General features: G+C 41.0%; 1 protein-coding gene across 1 annotated transcript in view; it reads left to right on the forward strand.

Moving 5' to 3' along the window:
* The window catches only part of Adgre1 (adhesion G protein-coupled receptor E1), a 116,175-nt gene that overhangs the window by 39,081 nt on the left and 55,963 nt on the right, over positions 1 to 21,131 (forward strand). The window contains exons 9-13 of the mRNA XM_032899702.1: positions 1,271 to 1,411; positions 1,498 to 1,644; positions 4,158 to 4,246; positions 10,421 to 10,504; positions 13,650 to 13,827. Coding sequence (XP_032755593.1) covers positions 1,271 to 1,411; positions 1,498 to 1,644; positions 4,158 to 4,246; positions 10,421 to 10,504; positions 13,650 to 13,827 — 639 coding nt within the window. The remainder of the gene's footprint in view (positions 1 to 1,270; positions 1,412 to 1,497; positions 1,645 to 4,157; positions 4,247 to 10,420; positions 10,505 to 13,649; positions 13,828 to 21,131) is intronic.

A 21,131-nucleotide genomic window follows, 5' to 3' on the forward strand; every position in this document is an offset into this window, starting at 1 on the left:
TATAAGTCTGCCTTTATATGTCACCTGACCTTTTCCCCTGTCTTGTATTTCTTTATGTCCTTCTTAAAGTCCTCTGTCATCATCATGAGATGTGATTTTAAATCCATGTCTTGCTTTTCCAGTATGTTTGGATATTCAGTATTTGCTTTGGTCGGAAAAGTGGGCCCTGATGATGCCAAGTAGTCTTGGTTTTTGTTTCTTTGGTTCCTGTGCTTGCCTTTCAACATCAGGTTGTCTTGGTGTTAGCTAGTATTGCAGTCTCTAACAGTGGCTTGTACCCCCTGTAAGCCTGTGTCAGCACTCCTGAAGACTGGCTTTTTTCTAGCAGGATCTTGATACAGAGAGCTGTTGGACTGGGTCTGCTCTGGGTGTAGGCAGACACTGGCAGGGTCTTGTCTCAGAATCCTCCTAGGTTCATGTGTCCTGGGTACAGAAATCTCTCAGACCTGGTCAGCTCTGGCCATAGGCAGGAAACCCTTGCTTTCTCTTCTTTTGGTTTATGATTATCTATGTGTATGATCATGTATATGTTTGTGCACATGTGTATACATGCATGTACAGATATGAATGCCATAGTTCAACGTTGGGTGTCATTCTTCGTGGTTCGTTCATCTTATTTGCTTGAGAGCTTTTCTCTGAGCCTTGAGTTCATTATTATTACGTGTAAGATTAGTTTTAATTGCCGAATTGACACAAGCTAGAACCATCTGGGAAAAGAGTCTCAATGAAGGATTGTCTGGATCTGGTTGGCATATAGGCGTATCTATGGAGGACAGTCTTGATTACATATAGTTGTTGAAGAAAGACCCAGCCATCATGGGTGACAAGCAGGGGCTTCTGAATTGCATGTAGTAAAAGCCAGTGACATACATTCATTCTCTTGCTGCTTTGGCTATGGGTACAAATGGCTGCATCGAGTTTCTTGACTTCCCTACAATGATGTCTTCAATCTGGACTTGTGAGCTGAAGTAAACATTTTTTTTCCCCTAAACCACTTTTCACAAGAGTGTGTTTTTATTCACTTTGCATCCTGTTCACTGCTCCCTAACAGTCACCCCCTCCTACAATCCTTTCTCTATCCCCTTTCCCAAGCTGGTAGGGGCTCCCCTGGGAATCACTGTATGCCAGGATATTTTCTTATCACAATAACAGAAGTGAAATGAGGGATCTGGCTTCTGGGGGTCAAACTGAGGTCCTTATGCTCACACTGCAAGGTCTTTTCCTGCTAAGCCATTACTCCAGCTGTTCACGCTCATTCTCCTCTGTGTAGATATAGATGAGTGTGATGACATATGCCCTTCCAACTCATCATGTACCAACACCCTTGGGAGCTACTTCTGCACTTGCCACCCTGGCTTTGCCTCAAGCAATGGACAGCTGAATTTCACAGACCTAGAAGTGACATGTGAAGGTGAGCAGAGGATTTCCCAGATGGCCTGGGGTGTACAATTTGCCATGTTCCTCTGAATTTCTTTACGTATTTGGTTTTTATTGCAGATATTGATGAGTGCACTCAAGATCCATTTCGATGTGGACGAAATTCTGTCTGCACCAATGTACCAGGTTCCTACAACTGCAGCTGTCTTCCCGACTTTCGAATGGATCCAGAAGGCTCCCAAGCACATGGAAACTTCACATGCAAAAGTAATGTCTTAGTGCATTGGCGAGGGGAGCTGCATCTTTGCTTCGCTCATAAACCTTACTTTTCCAATACTAAGTTCTCTACTTACTTTCATGTCACGCATACAGTGTTTTCCTACATATTCACTCCTTTACTCAGTAGTAGGTTATTAGTGAGTTTTGTATCAACTATATTTTTTGTATGCAGGGTCTCATGTGGTATAGGTTAGCCTCAAACTCACAGCTAGCCTTGAACCCCATTCCTCATTCCTATACCTAGCAACCTCTGTCATCATAAGTGTGGAGGTCCATACCCAGCTTGAAAGAATAAAATACCCAGAACTGCAAGAGTAGAGACACATTGTCACGGATTACAGTATGCGCAAAGGTCCTGGGGATTCACACAGAGTAAAACACCTTACATGTGTCTGTAGCCATGGCTAGAGTTCAGGCTCTTTGACCCTTTGGTGTCTTATGAATATTTATTTTTTTCTCTCAAGACCAATAAAATGTTGAATTTTTTGTTTGTTCTTCAGGACAGGATTTCTGTATATCTCTATGTATCTCTTACTAGCTATTTCTTACTGAGGGGCAGTAATAGCAGCCCAGGGAAGGCCACTTTTCTATATGGGTGTGGCCCTATGTGTTTGTGTTGAGAGTTTATTTGGACTTATGGTTCCAGAGGGTTAGAGTCCGTGATGCTGGAGAGTGACTAAGTCGCCCAATGCCAACTTCTGGATTTCACATGGATGGGCAGAAATAATATACACACATGAGCATGTTCACATATATGTATACCATACCCACATAAACTAAAGTCTAAAACAGAATATATGTATCCTGAATGGCTGTATTGAAACATAACAACAACAGAAATTTATCTAAGATCCTTGCCCACATAGAGGTGAGGATGTCATCAGTACAATTCTGTCTCCTATATACTTCTTCCACTCTTCATCTTCCTGTATTTTCCTCACAAAGAACCATCTATAAAAATGTATTTAATATGCCTTTTCTTTCTACCTTTTATTTTTATTCATGGTGCCTAGCACAGGTGTAAAGGCCATGCCAGTTATCTCTGAGGAAATCATGAATGCTATTCAGATGTAATCCCTCTTCTCTTCTTTTTCTTTCCTTTCCCTCCATTTCTCTCTACTTGTACCCTTCCTCCCCTTCTCTCCTCCTTTCCTTTTGTCTTCTTTTTTCCCCTCCCTATGCCTCCTACCCTCTCTTTTATCCCTCTCCTCCACTATCTTCTTATCCTCTGCTCCTTCCTCTTCTCTCCTTCCCCTCTTCTCGTCCCACTTTCCTCCTCTCTCATTTCCCCTCACCCTCTCCATCTTCCCATTCTTTCCCATTTCTTCCTTCCCTCTTCAATGCTTCCTTTTCCCTGTATTTTTCTTTTCCCAATAGTTCCTGCTCTCTCCTCTCATATTTCATGTATTTTGTTATGCTTTACAACCCATTCTTTAACCTCCCTCTGGTGACCTGTCTTCTCTCACACTTAATCCACCTAAATATAGTTAACCTGTAGAAATCAGGATCTGTGTGTGACAATATGTAGTGTTTGTTTTCCTAAGTATTTTTTTTAACTTCAATGTAATATTTTCAAGTTTCATTCACTTTCTTAAAAACTAATTTCTTATGGCTGAATAATATTCTGTTGTGTTTAAGTACCACATTTACTTATCTAGTCACCTGTTTGTGAACATCCAGGCTGATATCACTTCCTGGTTATATTCTTCTACTTGAAAAAAGCATGGTGCCTTTAGGCATGTACCAGCTTGCTTACCTTTCTTTGTCTTAGAGTTTTGTATCACTGATATCTTAGTTTTTGTCAATGTAAAAAATACCCAAAGAAAAGCAACTCAAGGAGAAAGGGTTTATTCTGGTCATTGTTCAAAGTGTTGTTCATTACGGTGTGGAATTTGAGGTAGCTGATCACATCACATGCACGGTCAGGAGCAGAGGGCAATGAATGCTGCTGCTGGGGCTGCTCGATTTTCCCATTCTGAGCAGAGTTTCCTGACCAGGAAATGGTCCTGCTCACAACAGGAGATATGTCTTCCCACACTAATTAACCTAACCGAGATGATTCCCATAAGCATGCACAGAAGTCCATCTCCCAGGTGATACTGGATATGGATGAGATGATAGTTGACACAAATAGTCACTGTGGCACGGGGCGTTGTGACCCCTCTTGCTCCCTTTAAACTCATGCCATACTCTTACACTTACATCCACTTAAATGTAGTTAACCTGGAGAAACCAGGATCCGTGTGACAATGTGTAGTGTTTGTTTTTCTAAGTCTTTTTTATCTCAATGTAATATTTTCAAGTTTCATTCACTTTCTTAAAACCTAACCTGGTGCAGTTAGTTTTTAAGTAGTAGTAGTGCAGTTTGCTCCAAGTCACTTCTGTTTACAATGGCTGGGGTCAGATGTTATGTATAAAGAACACAGAATCAGTTTTGTCTAGTGGTCACTCATACCTCACTGGGCTGAACATTTTCCATGGTTGATTTTTCTTCCTTCTAGGGATTCCCTTCAAGTGTAAGGAAGACTTGATACCCAAAAGTGAGCAGATAGAGCAGTGCCAAGCAGGGCAAGGCCGGAATCTTGATTATGTAAGTTTTTTTTTTTAAAAAGAAAACTTCTTTATTCTTGAGAATTTCATCCACATATATAATATTCACTCCTACTTTTCCCTAACTCCCCAACATCCCTCAACCCAGCTCCCTTCCAATTCTGTGTTTTTCATTGATGACATACTAAGTTCATCATGAGTGCCCATACAAGCATGGGTGTGAGACATCTACTGGAACATGAAACTCTACCAGTTCCCACACCATCAAGAAAGAATGATTCCTTGTCCCAGAAGCTCTTGCTGCTGAGAGCTTCTCAGTGAGAGATGAGCTGGAGAGCATCTTCTCAGTCTATGCCTAGAATTTTGGCTGGTTTGGTTTTGAGTAGGTACCCATAGCTTCTGTGTGTTTGTAAGTACCATCACCATGTCATAGCCAGAAGACAGCATCTCACTGCTTTCTTCTCTACTCTTCTACTCTTACATTCTTTTTGCCTCTTTATCTGCTATGTTCCATGAACCTTGGTATGTGTGTGGCTTTGATATTGATACTCCTATAGGGATGGATGAATATTCTTATTGAATATGTAAGTGTTGAACATTCTTAGTTATTGATGTTTTCCAAAAGGATACTAAGGATAAACATTGCTACATCAATCCTAACCAAATAAATGCAAAAGTAAAATAGCATAACCCATAGTAGCCATATTATATTTTTCCTTTTTTTCATTTTTTATTGGATATTTTTATTTACATTTCAAAAGTTGTTCCCTTTCTTAGTTTCCTGATCATAAGTCTCCTATCCCATTCCCCTCCCCTTCTTCTATCACAACCAACCTTCCTTCCTGCTCCCCCTGACATTCCTCTGCACTGGGGGGGGGTCCAGCCCTGGCAGGACCAAGGGCTTCTCTTCCCATTAGTGCCCAACAAGGTCATCTTCTGCTACATATGCAGCTAGAGCCATGGGTCTGTCCATGTGTAGACTTTGGGTAGTGGTTTATTCCCTGAGAGTGCTGTTTGGTTGGTATGGTTGTTCTTATGGGGTTGTAAGCTTCTTCAGCTCCTCCAATCCTTTCTCTAATTCCTCCAAGAGGGACCTTGTTCATAATTCAAAGGTTTGCTGCTAGCATCACCTCTGTATTTGGCATGCTCTCAGGAGAAAGCTATATCAGGCTCCTGTCAGAATGTACTTCTTGTCTTCATCAATATTATCTAGTTTTGGATATATATATATATATATATATATATATATATATATATATATATATATATGCTGTATACCCAGATGGGGCAGGGTCTGAATGGCCATTCTGATCCAAACTTTGTCTCCATATCCCCTCCTATGAATATTTTTGTTTCCCCTTTTAGGAAGGACTGAAGCATCTGCATTTTGATTGTCCTTCTTCTTTGAGCTTCATGTGGTCTGCGGATTGTATTTTGGGTAATTGGAGCTTTTGGTCTAATATCCACTTATCAGTGAATGCATACCATGTGTGTTTTTCTGTGATTGGGTTATCTCACTCAGGATTATATTTTCTAGTTCCATCCATTTGCCTATGATTTTCATGAAGTCATTGTTTTTGATAGCTGAGTAGTACTCCATTATGTAGATGTACCACATTTTCTGTTGAAGGGCATCTGGGTTCTTTCCAGCTTCTGACTATTATAAATAAGGATGCTATGAACATAGTGGAGCATGTGTCCTTGTTATGTGTTGGAGCATCTTTTGGGTATATGCTCAGGAGAGGTATAGCTGGGTCCTCAGGTAGAACTATGTCCAATTCTCTGAGGAACCCCCAGACTGATTTCCAGAGTGGTTGTACCAGTTTGCAATACCACCAACAATGGAGGAGTGTTCCTCTTTCTGCACATCCTCGCCAGCATCTGCTGTCACCTGAGTTTTTTTATCTTAGCCATTCTCACTGCTGTGAGGTGAAATCTCAGGGTTGTTTTGATTTGCATTTTCCTGATGACTAAGGACATTGAACATTTCTTTAGGTGCTTTTTGGCCATTCAATAATCCACAGCTGAGAATGTTTTGTTTAGCTCTGTACCCCACTTTTTAAATTTTTATTTATTTATTTATCCATTTATTTATTTTCATCTTTATTAACTTGGGTATTTCTTTTTTCTTTTTTTCATCTTTATTAACTTGGGTATTTCTTATTTACATTTCAATTGTTATTCCCCTTCCCGGTTTCCAGGCCAACATCCCCCTAACCCCTCTCCCTCCCCTTATCTATGGGTGTTCCCCTCCTCATCCTCCCCCCCATTACTGCCCTCCCCCCAACAATCTCGTTCACTGGGGGTTCAGTCTTGGCAGGACCAAGGGCTTCCCCTTCCACTGGTGCTCTTACTAGGCTATTCATTGCTACCTATGTAGTTGGAGCCCAGGGTCAGTCCATGTATAGTCTTTGGGTAGTAGCTTAGTCCCTGGAAGCTCTGGTTGGTTGGCATTGCTGTTCATATGGGGTCTCAAGCCCCTTCAAGCGCTTCCAGTCCTTTCTCTGGTTCCTTCAACTGGGGCCCTATTCTCAGTTCAGTGGTTTGCTGCTGGCATTCGCCTATGTATTTGTCATATTCTGGCTGTGTCTCTCAGAAGACCCAGCTATACCACTCCTGGGCATATATCCAAAAGATGCTCCACCATAGCACAAGGATACATGCTCCACTATTTTCATAGCAGCTTTATTTAAAGTATCCAGAAACTGGAAACAACCCAAATGTCCCTTAACTGAAGAGTGAATATAGAAAATGTAGTTCATGTACACAATGCACTACTACTCAGCCATTAAAAACATGGACATCATGAATTTTGTAGGCAAATGGATGGAACTAGAAAACTCTTTCTAAACACAGGATTCCTGCTCTGTGCATCAAAATGGCTGCTCTAGCTCCTGACATCCAATCTGTATTTTAGGTAGTGGAGAGAAGACAAGAAAATGTGAAAGCCACCCTCTCCTTTTTCTTAAGAGTATGACTCAATAAGAATGTTGGAGCTGAAACAAAGAATTCAAAGCTGAGGAATGCCAAATGGCTGAGAAACACCTAAAGAAATGTTCAACATCTTTAGTCATAAGGGAAATGCAAATCAAAACAACCCTGAGATTCTACCTCACACCAGTGAGAATGGCTAAGATCAAGAGGATGTGGAGAAAGAGGAACACTCCTCCATTGTTGGTGGGATTGCAGACTGGTACAACCATTCTGGAAATCAGTCTGGAGGTTCCTCAGAAAATTGGACATTGCACTACCCGAGGACCCAGCTATACCTCTCTTGGGCATATACCCAAAAGATGCTCCAACATATAACAAAGACACATGCTCCACTATGTTCATAGCATCCTTATTTATAATAGCCAGAAGCTGGAAAGAACCCAGATGCCCTTCAACAGGGGAATGGTTACAGAAAATGTGGTATATCTTCACAATGGAATACTACTCAGCTATCAAAAACAATGACTTTATGAAATTCATAGGTAAATGGATGGAACTGGAAAGTATCATCCTGAGTGAGATAACCCAATGACAGAAAAACACACATGGTATGCACTCATTGATAAGTGGCTATTAGCCCAAATGCTCAAATTACTCTAGATGCACAGAACACATGAAACTCAAGAAGAATGACCAAAATGGGAATGCTTCACTCCTTCTTTAATACCCTTGGGAGGGAATAGGGAGGCAAAGTTTAGAACAGAGGCTGAAGGAACGCCCATTCAGAACCTGTCCCACATGTGGCCCATACACATACAGCCACCAAACTAGATAAGATGGATGAAGCAAAGAAGTGCAGGCCGACAGGAACTGGATGTAGATCTCTCCTGAGAGACACAGCCAGAATACAGCAAATACATAGGCAAATGCCATCATTAAACCAGTGAACTGAGAATGGGACCCCCATTGAAAGAATCAGAGAAAGGACTGGAAGAGCTTGAAGGGGCTTGAGACCCCATATGAACAATGCCAACCAACCAGAGCTTCCAGGGACTAAGCCACTACCCAAAGACTATACATGGATTGACCCTGGGCTCCAACTGCATAGGTAGCAATGAATAGCCTAGTAAGAGCACCAGTGGAAGGGGAAGCCCTTGGTCCTGCCAAGACTGAACCCCCAGTGAACGAGATTGTTGGGGGGAGGGCAGTAATGGGGGGAGGATGAGGAGGGGAACACCCATAGATAAGGGGAGGGAGAGGGGTTAGGGGGATATTGGCCTGGAAACCGGGAAGGGTAATAACAATTGAAATGTAAATAAGAAATACCCAAGTTAATAAAGATGGAGGGAAAAAAAAAGATATTCCGCAGGGAACTGGAAAAATCACTCAAAGGTTAGGATCACTGCATGCTTTTCCAGAGGACCCTGGTTTAAATCTCAGCACCGTGTGTGTGGTTTACAACCACTAAAACTCCAGTTCTAGGGGAGTTGACACTCTCCTCTATCCTCTATAGGTATCGGACAGCCACAGACACACAGGCAATCAAAATACAAAATACTCATACACAAAGAATAGTAAGTTTTTCTTAAAAAAAAAAAAAGGAGTCCCCTACATGTATCCCCAAAGTGTGTCTCCCAAGGGATGTAGATTTCATCAGGTTGATAATTGATATTAGCCATCACATCACTACCTAAAATTTAGCAGTTCAGTGGTATGTAGTGGATTTATAATGTCATACAAAAATCATTAATATCTTGTGTATTTCCATAAATCACAGTGGAACCTTCCCACCTATTAAACAGAAGCTGCCATACCTTCTCAAGGCCCCTGGAACACTAATTAGTTCTCTGTGTACAAATCTTTGTATTTTGGCTATTTCCTATAGCTGAGACAATTCCTTTAGCATATCCTCATGCTAGGTCACATAGTGGGTCTGGTTTTCACCTTGTGAGGGGCCTGAAAAGTGAGTTCTATACCAGTCATTCTTATGTACTCCCCAGAAGTTCACAAAGGCTGTCTTCTACAAGCCCTCATTGCATTTTTGTCATTTTTGTTGTATAATTCTATTCATTGAAATTTTGATCAAATCTCCCCATTCCTTCTCTTTCATCCCCCCTACCACATTCCTTCCCAACCTATTCCACTGAATGCTGCTGTTGTCTTTTTTGATGGTATCGTACTGACTTGGATGAGATGGAATCTCAATATACTTTTGAAATATATTTTCATTTATGACCAACAACTGAACACATTTCTTTAATGTAATCCTTAGTCATTTGCAATTCTTTAAAAAAAAACTAGCTGTTCATTCATATATTTGTTATATATGTGTGTTATTTGGTTTTTTTGTTTGTTTGTTTGTTTGTTTTGGTTTACTTATTTTTGAGACAATGTGGCTCTGGCTGGCCTGGAATTTGATATTTAGACCAGGCTGGCCTCAAACTCACAGAGATCTGCCTGTCTCTGCCTTTCAAGTGCTAGGATAAGAGGTGTGCCCCACACTATGCCTGGACTTGATAACGAATTTTAATTGTCAGTTGGACCCAACTTATACTCCACTGGGAAGAGAGTTTCAATGAAGGACTGTCTACACTGTGATGGCCTTTGAGCATGTCTGTGAGGGCATGTTAATTAAGGCAATTGACGTGGAAAGGCCCAGTCTACAGTGGGAAGCACCATTTCCTAGGCTCGGGGTCCTAAACTATGTATTAGTAGAGAAATAGTGCTCAGCATAAGCAAGCACATGGAAAAACATGCTCATCACTCAATGTTATGGACTATGGCCATGATGAACCATTTCAGGTTCATACCTTGAGTTCCCACCATGATGGATAGTAGCCTAGAATTGTAAACTGAAATAAACCCCCTTCTCCCCACTTTGCTTCTTGTTGAGTTTTTTTTTTTTTAATCCAGGCAAAAGAAATGAAATCAGGACAGTGTGTAATAACTCTGCATACCAAGAGCATATATTGGGGCTTTTTTTTTTGCCTTTGGTTTATTACTGGAGTCTTTACCTTTCCTAGTTACTCATGAACTTTATGGGGCTCTTATGAACCATAGTCTCCTTGCTGGCAGGGGATTCTAGGTCTCTCCAGAGTAAATGCATCTGTTATTCACCACCTAACCTCTCTGAAATGAAGATTTGATGGGATGAGTATTTAGAATGGAGACTCAGGAATTTGAACCACTCATACATTGAGCTTTACTGCTCAATTTTTGTGCTTTGCAATTCATGTCAGACTGGCCAGTACTCACAAGTTCTCTTTCTCTTGTAACCCAGACTTCCTTCTGCACATTTGTGAATGCCACCTTTACCATCCTGGATAACACCTGTGAAAACAAAAGTGCTCCAGTGTCCTTACAGGTAAGGGGAGTGTCTTCTTCATTGGTGTCTATTGCTTCCCTCCACTTTGTGTACATGCCTACGTGTGTGTGTGTGTGTGTGTGTGTGTGTGTGTGTGTGTGTGTGTGTGTGTGTGTGTGTTGTGTAGTCATCTGTGGAGGCCAAAATTGGGCACTGGATCCCTTGAAGATATTGTTTGTCTGTCAACCACTTGATGTATGTGATGGGATCTGAATCTCAGTTCTCATGCATGAGCATTGAAAACTCTTAGCCATGGAGACGCATCTACAGCCCCCACAGCTCAGAGTAGTGATGTCACTTAATGTAAATAAAATGTGAATACTCATTTTCTCATCTCAAACCAGAAATAATCATTGCCTGTAAATTTCATAAATATTGTATCCATACTAAATAAGGTGATATGTACATATATGTGTACATAAGGTAATTAAACTATGCATATGACTCAGGTTGTGGCTCAGTGAGTAAAGGGCTGCTTTGTAGGTTCTATACCCAGAATCCATATACGAAAAGACAAAACATAGGCATAGCTTATACATTTGGAATTCCAGCACTGGGAGGCAGAGCCTGGAGATCACTGGCCATTTAACAGAGTCTGTTTGGTGAGTTGTAGGCTGTGAAGGACCCTGTCTCAACTAGATGAATGCCATCTGGCATCTGAAACGCAACACCATTTGTTATTTGGCCTCTAGATGAGCATGTAGCCAGTGTGGTTGCACACACACCGATACACGTGCAGACACACGCTCTATTTCACAACTCTATATAGATTTTATTCTTATTTGCCAGAAATATAAACACCATTCTTAGATTTTAAGGATTTATTTTTTTGTCAACTTTATACATCTTCTGTGTGAGTTCCCGCAGACGCCAGATGTATCAGATCTCACTGGAGCAGTCGTGAGCCACCCAAAATGGGTACTAGAACTGAACTTGGATATTTTGTAAGATCAGTATGTGCTCTTGACCTCTGAGCTATTTCAGCCCCATACTTATAACACATTTAACAAAAATTTTCACTAGTTTTGACACTTTCATATATCTGTCTGTATACCCATCCTCTGTACTGTGTATATTCTCCCTGTTTCACTCTGGCATCACATTTCATCTCCCTGGGATGACTTCTGCCCACCCAGTCCCCACTGACTCCAATATAGGTTGTAGTTTAAGAGTGATAGCCTTATCTGTTTCTATTTTAGCTCTCAAATAATTGACACAAAGACCTATAAGCTCGTCAACAAGCTCTAAGGACCGTGACTGGACAGATAGTCACTTACTCTAAGCTACGTTATTCCCAGCACAGGCCCCATGTTATTTGTATTCTGAGTCTTGCCCTGGTTTGCTCTGCTTCATGTGTATCCTCATGGTGGATCCCTTAGTGACCCGCTCACCATGACTCCTCCTGGGCCTTCTTCCTCATGACCACCTCTTCTCTTCTTTTCTCTCCCATTTTGGGACTCTCCCCTGGGAATGGAAGTCCTACCTTCTCTGTCCAGTCAGCTCTATGATCAGTACCCAATCAGAGATAATTGGGAAGCATTCTTTTTTTTTTAAAAAAAGATTTATTTATTTTATGTATGTGACTATACTGCCACTCTCTCCAGACACACCAGAAGAGGGCATCAGATCTCAGTACAGATGGTTGTGAGCCACCATGCGGTTGCTGGGAATTGAACTCAGGACCTCTGGAAGAGCAGTCAGTGCTCTTAACCGCTGAGCCATCTCTCCTGCTGGCCCCGGGAGGCATTGTTTACACAACACAGATACAGGAGATGGTTCAGTAGTCATGTTAATGTAGTACTGGGCTATAACCGACCCCTGGGCACAGAAATCAGCATCAGAGTAAACACAGTGCTCAAAACCATCCCCCAACACTCCATCATTAGTGAAAAAGACACACATTCTGTGGCAGCCATTGACAGTCATTAGTGTCACGGGAAAGGATGGAGGCTTGTGGGGAGCTCTGTGATCCATGGTGGAGAGAGAGATGGCTGAGTCTTGTGCAGGTATTCATGGCTGCTGTGTTTATGACTGCCATGGTGATGTTGTATCTGGATAGCAGCATTTCATGACACTCCCCCTCATCTCCCAACTCTTCAGTGCTTTCTGTCTATTCATCTGAATGTTCCCTTGGTCTTGGGGTAGAGATCTGACGTACATATTCTGTCTAGAGCTGAGTGTTCATCAGTCACACTGAGCACTTGGGCCAGATGTGCATCTCTGAAGTACATTTTAAACTTGCTGTTGTTCCTAACCCAGGGTAGATAGATATGAATGTTAGTTTATTATGTTCTCTCAGTGCTTGAAGGTGCCCTGTTTATTTTCACATATGTTGCTTTGTACATCATTCTTTCTTATCTTGTCTGTCAGCCATCGTGTGACTGGATTCCATGTTGAAACTGTTCAACTGCTTCTTGAGAACTTAATATATTAGAAAGTATTTTAAATGATCACCACTGAGTGATATGAAGAGATTAATCTCTCAGAAGTTTCTGGGTCAAAGAGCATGTGGCATACAGATTGGTTCAGGCACTGGCTTACTGTGTCCTGCAAAGGCAAAACTGAGCTTAAACATTCCTAACAGGGCCTCTTAAGTATAGAACTGGAGCTGAGAGGATACTGATTTTGTCTCTTTTGTTTGTGAGACAGGGTCTTGCTGTCATTTGGGCTAGACTATACCTTGCTATGTGGCCCAGGATCCACTAGCCTCTAGCGCCAGCATTCTGAATCCTGTGAATTCCCAACTGCCTCACCACATTCAGTTGCTTTTTCTTTTGTTTCATCCTTAACCGTTTTTCTCCTCTAGGGCTAGAGAGAGCATGGATTATTTTACTAACAAGAGAGAGGGAGGTGGAGAAAGAAGAACAGGGAAAGGAGAGGGACATGGAGATGAGGATCTTGGGGAGGAGGAAGGACAGGAAGAGGAAGGGGAGAGGAGGAGCAGGATGAGGAGAGGAAACAGAAGGAAGAGGAGGAGGAGGGAGAGGGGCATGGAGAGTAGAAGACTGAGGAGGAAGAGAACTAGGAAGAGAGGAGAGGAGGAAAGGAGGAATAGTGGAGAAGAGGGAGCAGGAGAAGGAACAGGAGAGAGAGGAGAAGTGGAAGGGATCAAAAAGAACATTAGCAAATGTTTCTTCCCTTGCAGAGTGCAGCTACAAGTGTCTCCCTCATGCTGGAGCAAGCATCAACCTGGTTTGAGTTCAGCAGGGAAGAGACATCTACTCTGGGCACTATCTTGCTGGAGACTGTGGAAAGCACCATGTTGGCTGCTCTTCTGACACCCTCTGGGAATGCCAGTCAGACTATTCGGACGGAGTACTTGGGTAATGCTGATTTTCAGGGGTGACTTATAGTTGTGTTTTCATGGCTGTCCACATACATTCAAAAGCTGTAACCCACAACGAAGAAGGTCTAATATTAGTGACATTTACAATTTATCAATCACTTGGCTAAGATCAGACATGAGACAAAGAGTGTGTTATTAATTCATTCAAATGAACATTTGTGGTTTGTCTATTATATAGTTTAAGACATGATAATTGATTTCTTGTTCAGATATTTCCAGTTTTCCCTGAGGTGATAATTAGATTGTGCCTCTTGGTTTGACGTTGGGGAAAGGTTTGTGACTATACCATAGTCATAGTTCTAGAGTATTTGTCCTTTGCCCTTTCCCTAAGTGACTGAGCATAATTTTTTCCCATTAATTAATTTATTTATTCACTTTACATCCTAATTGTTCTTCCTGCCTTTCCCCTTATTTCCATCCTTACAAATCCCTCCCCCATTAACCTCTCCCTTTCTCTTTAGAGAAGGGGAAGCCCCCCTTGGGTACAATCCAGCCCTGGGGCATTGAGTCCCATCAGGTACATCCTTTCGTACTGAGGCCCAACCAGGCAATACTGCTAGGGAAAGGGAATCCTATAGTAGGCAGCAGAGGCAGGGACAGAGTTTGCTCTAATTGTTAGGGGACCCACATGAAGACAAAGCTGTGTATCTGCTCCAAATGTATAGGGGACCTATGTCCAAACTGCATACTCTTTGTTTGGTGCTCAGTCTCTGAGAACCCCCATGGTCCCAGGTTAGTTTGCTAGGACTGAAGATAAGAAGGACTGAAGCATCCACATTTTGGTCTTCCTTCTTCTTGAGCTTCATATGGTCTGTGAATTGTTTCTTGTGTATGCTGTGCTTTTGGGTTAATATCAACTTATCAGTGAGTGCATACCATGTGTGTTCTTTTGTGATTGGGTTACCTCACAAAGGATATTTTCTAGTTCAATCCATTTGCCTAAGAATTTCAGGAAGTCATTGTTTTAATAGTTGAGAAGTACTTGATTATGTAGATGTACCACATTTTCTGTATGAATTCCTCTTTGAAGGGCATCTGGGTTCTTTCCAGCTTCTGGCTATGATAAATAAGGCTGCTATGAACATAGTGGAGCACATGTCTTTGTTGTATGTTGGGGCATCTTTTGGGTATATGCCCAGGAGAAGTATAGCTGGGTCCTCAGGTAATGCAATGTCCAATTTTCTGAGGAACCACTAAACTGATTTCGAGAGTGGTTGACAATCCTACCAACAATGGAGGAGTGTTCCTTTTTCTACACATCCTTGCCAGCATCTGTTGCCACCTGAGTTTTTGATCTTAGCCATTCTGACTGGTGTGAGGTGGAATCTCAGGGTTGTTTTGATTTGCATTTCTCTGATGACTAGGGGTGTTGAACATTTCTTTAGGTGCGTCTCATCCATTTGATATTCCACATCTGAGTATTCTTTTTTTTTAATTTTTAGCTCTGTACCCCATTTTTTATTGGATATTTTATTTACATTTCTTTCCTTTTTTAGAAAACACATTGTATTTTTATTTTACTTTAACATAACCTTGTGGTAGTATTTCTGTCAGAGATATCAAATTAAATTTGAAAGTCAAATGGAACAAATAGAAATGTAAATAACATGATCTGCTCACTTAAACCTAGACATTAGCTATGATGAATATGAATAAAAACTACAAAGATATCCATATATACTGGAACTTCATTCAGAGGGGAAAATGTGGTATAAAAACTGTTTTCTAAGGAAATAGCTACAAAGAGTGATAAACACAAAAATTGTCAATGAAAACAGTATGGATTTATCTATGTTAAAATGTTTATCTTGCTGAGGATCGGCCGTGGACCGCAGATAATTAAAACAAGTATTCTGCAACTGGAAGATCTACAATTTCTATTTTTTTTTTTATTAACTTGAGTATTTCTTATGTACATTTCGAGTGTTATTCCCTTTCCCGGTTTCCAGGCAAACATCCCTTCCTCCCCCCTTCCTTATGGGTGTTCCCCTCCCCACCCTCCCCCATTGCCGCCCTCCCCCGACAGTCTAGTTCACTGGGGGTTCAGTCTTAACAGGACCCAGGGCTTCCCCTTCCACTGGTGCTCTTACTAGGATATTCATTGCTACCTATGAGGTCAGAGTCCAGGGTCAGTCCATGTATAGTCTTTAGGTAGTGGCTTAGTCCCTGGAAGCTCTGGTTGCTTGGCATTGTTGTACATATGGGGTCTCAAGCCCCTTCAAGCTCTTCCAGTTCATTCTCTGATTCCTTCAACGGGGGTCCCGTTCTCAGTTCAGTGGTTTGCTGCTGGCATTCGCCTCTGTATTTGCTGTATTCTGGCTGTGTCTCTCAGGAGCGATCTACATCCGGCTCCTGTCGGTCTGCACTTCTTTGCTTCATCCATCTTGTCTAATTGGGTGGCTCTATATGTATGGGCCACATGTGGGGCAGGCTCTGAATGGGTGTTCCTTCAGTCTCTGTTTTAATCTTTGCCTCTCTTCCCCTGCCAAGGGTATTCTTATTCCCCTTTTTAAAGAAGGAGTGAAGCCTTCACATTTTGATCATCCGTCTTGAGTTTCATTTGTTCTAGGCAACTAGGGTAATTCAAGCATTTGGGCTAATAGCCACTTATCAGTGAGTGCATACCATGTATGTCTTTCTGTGATTGGGTTAGCTCACTCAGGATGATATTTTCCAGTTCAACCATTTGCCTCAATTTCATAAACTTCGTTGTTTTTTGATAGCTGAGTAATATTCCATTGTGTAGATGTACCACATTTTCTGTATCCATTCCTCTGTTGAAGGGCATCTGGGTTCTTTCCAGCTTCTGGCTATTATAAATAAGGCTGCGATGAACATAGTGGAGCACGTGTCTTTTTTATATGTTGGGGCATCTTTTGGGTATATGCCCAAGAGAGGTATAGCTGGATCCTCAGGCAGTTCAATGTCCAATTTTCTGAGAAACCTCCAGACTGATTTCCAGAATGGTTGTACCAGTCTGCAACCCCACCAACAATGGAGGAGTGTTCCTCTTTCTCCGCATCCTCGCCAGCATTTGCTGTCACCTGAGTTTTTGATCTTAGCCATTCTCACTGGTGTGAGGTGAAATCTCAGGGTTGTTTTGATTTGCATTTCCCTGATGACTAAAGATGTTGAACATTTCTTTAGGTGTTTCTCAGCCATTCGGCATTCCTCAGCTGTGAATTCTTTGTTTAGCTCTGAACCCCATTTTTAAATAGGGTTATTTGTCTCCCCTCTTGGTCTAACTTTTTGAGTTCTTTGTATATTTTGGATATAAGGCCTCTATCTGTTGTAGGATTGGTAAAGATCTTTTCCCAATCTGTTGGTTGCCGTTTGTCCTGACCACAGTGTCCTTTGCCTTACAGAAGCTTTGTAGTTTTATGAGATCCCATTTGTCGATTCTTGATCTTAGAGCATAAGCCATTGGTGTTTTGTTCAGAAATTTTTTTCCAGTGCCCATGTGTTCCAGATGCTTCCCTAGTTTTTCTTCTATTAGTTTGAGTGTGTCTGGATTGATGTGGAGGTCCTTGATCCACTTGGACTTAAGCTTTGTACAGGGTGATAAGCATGGATCGATCTGCATTCTTCTACATGTTGACCTCCAGTTGAACCAGCACCATTTGCTGAAAATGCTATCTTTTTTCCATTGGATGGTTTGGGCTCCTTTGTCAAAATCAAGTGACCATAGGTGTGTGGGTTCATTTCTGGGTCTTCAATTCTATTCCATTGGTCTATCTGTCTGTCTCTGTACCAATACCATGCAGTTTTTATCACTATTGCTCTGTAATACTGCTTGAGTTCAGGGATAGCGATTCCCCCTGAAGTCCTTTTATTGTTGAGGATAGTTTTAGCTATCCTGGGTTTTTTGTTATTCCAGATGAATTTGCAAATTGTTCTGTCTAACTCTTTGAAGAATTGGATTGGTATTTTGATGGGGATTGCATTGAATCTGTAGATTGCTTTTGGTAAAATGGCCATTTTTACTATATTAATCCTGCCAATCCATGAGCATGGGAGATCTTTCCATCTTCTGAGGTCTTCTTCAATTTCTTTCTTCAGAGTCTTGAAGTTCTTGTTGTACAAATCTTTTACTTGCTTGGTTAAAGTCACACGGGTACTTTATATTATTTGGGTCTATTATGAAGGGTGTCGTTTCCCTAATTTCTTTCTCGGCTTGTTTCTCTTTTGTGTAGAGGAAGGCTACTGATTTATTTGAGTTAATTTTATACCCAGCCACTTTGCTGAAGTTGTTTATCAGCTTTAGTAGTTCTCTGGTGGAACTTCTGGCATCACTTAAATATACTATCATATCATCTGCAAATAGTGACATTTTGACTTCTTCTTTTCTGATCTGTATCCCCTTGACCTCCTTTTGTTGTCTGATTGCTCTGGCTAGAACTTCAAGAACTATATTGAATAAGTAGGGAGAGAGTGGGCAGCCTTGTCTAGTCCCTGATTTTAGTGGGATTGCTTCAAGTTTCTCTCCATTTAGTTTAATGTTAGCAACTGGTTTGCTGTATATGGATTTTACTATGTTTACGTATGGGCCTTGAATTCCTATTCTTTCCAGGACTTTTATCATGAACGGGTGTTGAATTTTGTCAAATGCTTTCTCAGCATCTAATGAAATGATCATGTGGTTTGTTCTTTCAGTTTGTTTATATAATGGATCACGTTGATGGTTTTCCGTTATATTAAACCATCCCTGCATGCCTGGGATGAAGCCTACTTGATCATGGTGGATGATTGTTTTTGATGTGCTCTTGGATTGGTTTGCCAGAATTTTGTTGAGTATTTTTAAATGTCGATGTTCATAAGGAAATTGGTCTGAAGTTCTCTTTCTTTGTTGGGTCTTTGTGTGGTTTAGGTATAAGAGTAATTATGGCTTCATAGAAGGAGTTCGGTAGTGCTCCATCTGTTTCAATTTTGTGGAATAGTTTGAATAGTATTGGTATGAAGGTCTGATAGAATTCTACACTAAACCCGTCTGGACCTGGGCTCTTTTTGGTTTGGAGACCTTTAATGACTGCTTCTATTTCCTTAGGAGTTATGGGGTTGTTTAACTGGTTTATCTGTTCCTGATTTAACTTCGGTACCTGGTATCTGTCTAGGAAATTGTCCATTTCCTGCAGATTTTCAAGTTTTGTTGAGTATAGGCTTTTATAGTAAGATCTGATGATTTTTTGAATTTCCTCTGAATCTGTAGTTATGTCTCCTTTTCATTTTCTGATTTTGTTAATTTGGACACACTCTCTGTGTCCTCTCGTTAGTCTGGCTAAGGGTTTATCTATCTTGTTGATTTTCTCAAAGAACCAACTTTTGGTTCTGTTGATTCTTTCTATGGTCCTTTTTGTTTCTACTTGGTTGATTTCAGCTCTGAGTTTGATTATTTCCTGCCTTCTACTCCTCCTGGGTGTATTTGCTTCTTTTTGTTCTAGAGCTTTTAGGTGTGCTGTCAAGCTGCTGACATATGCTCTTTCCTGTTTCTTTCTGCAGGCACTCAGCGCTATGAGTTTTCCTCTTAGCACAGCTTTCATCGTGTCCCATAAGTTTGGGTATGTTGTACCTTCATTTTCATTAAATTCTAAAAAAAGTTTTTAATTTCTTTCTTTATTTCTTCCTTGACCAGGTTATCATTGAGGTAGAGCATTGTTCAATTTCCACGTATATGTGGGCATTCTTCCCTTATTGTTATTGAAGACCAGCTTTGGGCCGTGGTGGTCCGATAGCACGCATGGGATTATTTCTATCTTTCTGTACCTGTTGAGGCCCGTTTTTTGACCAATTATATGGTCAATTTTGGAGAAAGTACCATGAGGAGCTGAGAAGAAGGTATATCCTTTTGCATTAGGGTAGAACGTTCTATAAATATCCGTTAAGTCCATTTGGCTCATGACTTCTCTTAGTCTGTCTACGTCTCTGTTTAATTTCTGTTTCCATGATCTGTCCATTGATGAGAGTGGGGTGTTGAAGTCTCCTACTATTATTGTGTGAGGTGCAATATGTGTTTTGAGCTTTAGTAAGGTTTCTTTTACGTATGTAGGTGCCCTTGTATTTGGGGCATAGATATTTAGGATTGAGAGTTCATCTTGGTGTATTTTTCCTTTGATAAATATAAAGTGTCCTTCCTTATCTTTTTTGATGACTTTTAGTTGAAAATTGACTTTATTTGATATTAGAATGGCTACTCCAGCTTGCTTCTTCCGACCATTTGCCTGGAAAGTTGTTTTCCAGCCTTTCACTCTGAGGTAGTGTCTGTCTTTGTCTCTGAGGTGTGTTTCCTGTAGGCAGCAGAATGCAGGGTCCTCGTTGCGTATCCAGTTTGTTAATCTATGTCTTTTTATTGGAGAGTTGAGGCCATTGATGTTGAGAGATATTAAGGAATAGTGATTATTGCTTCCTGTTATATTCATACTTGGATGTGTTATGTTTGTGTGCTTTTCTTCTCTTTGTTTTGTTGCCAAGACGATTAGTTTCTTGCCTCTTCTTGGGTATAGCTTGCCTCCTTATGTTGGGCTTTACCATTTATTATCCTTTGTAGCGCTGGATTTGTAGAAAGATATTGTGTAAATTTGGTTTTGTCATGGAATATCTTGGTTTCTCCATCTATATTAATTGAGAGTTTTGCAGGATACAGTAGCCTGGGCTGGCATTTGTGTTCTCTTAGGGTCTGTATGACATCAGTCCAGGATCTTCTGGCCTTCATAGTTTCTGGCGAAAAGTCTGGTGTGATTCTGATAGGTCTGCCTTTATATGTTACTTGACCTTTTTCCCTTACTGCTTTTAATATTCTTTCTTTATTTTGTGCGTTTGGTGTTTTTACTATTATGTGACGGGAGGTGTTTCTTTTCTGGTCCAATCTATTTGGAGTTCTGTAGGCTTCTTGTATGCCTATGGGTATCTCTTTTTTTAGGTTAGGGAAGTTTTCTTCTATGATTTTGTTGAAGATATGTACTGGTCCTTTGAGCTGGGAGTCTTCACTCTCTTCTATACCTATTATCCTTAGGTTTGATCTTCTCATTGAGTCCTGGATTTCCTGTATGTTTTGGACCAGTAGCTATTTCCGCTTTACATTATCTTTGACAGTTGAGTCAATGATTTCTATGGAATCTTCTGCTCCTGAGATTCTCTCTTCCATCTCTTGTATTCTGTTGGTGAAGCTTGTATCTACAGCTCCTTGTCTCTTCTTTTGGTTTTCTATATCCAGGGTTGTTTTCCTTTTTCTTTCTTGATTGCTTCTATTTCCATTTTAATTCCTTCAACTGTTTGATTGTGTTTTCC

Source organism: Rattus rattus, chromosome 4 (genome assembly GCF_011064425.1).
Source record: "Rattus rattus isolate New Zealand chromosome 4, Rrattus_CSIRO_v1, whole genome shotgun sequence".
NCBI classification, from domain to species: domain Eukaryota; kingdom Metazoa; phylum Chordata; class Mammalia; order Rodentia; family Muridae; genus Rattus; species Rattus rattus.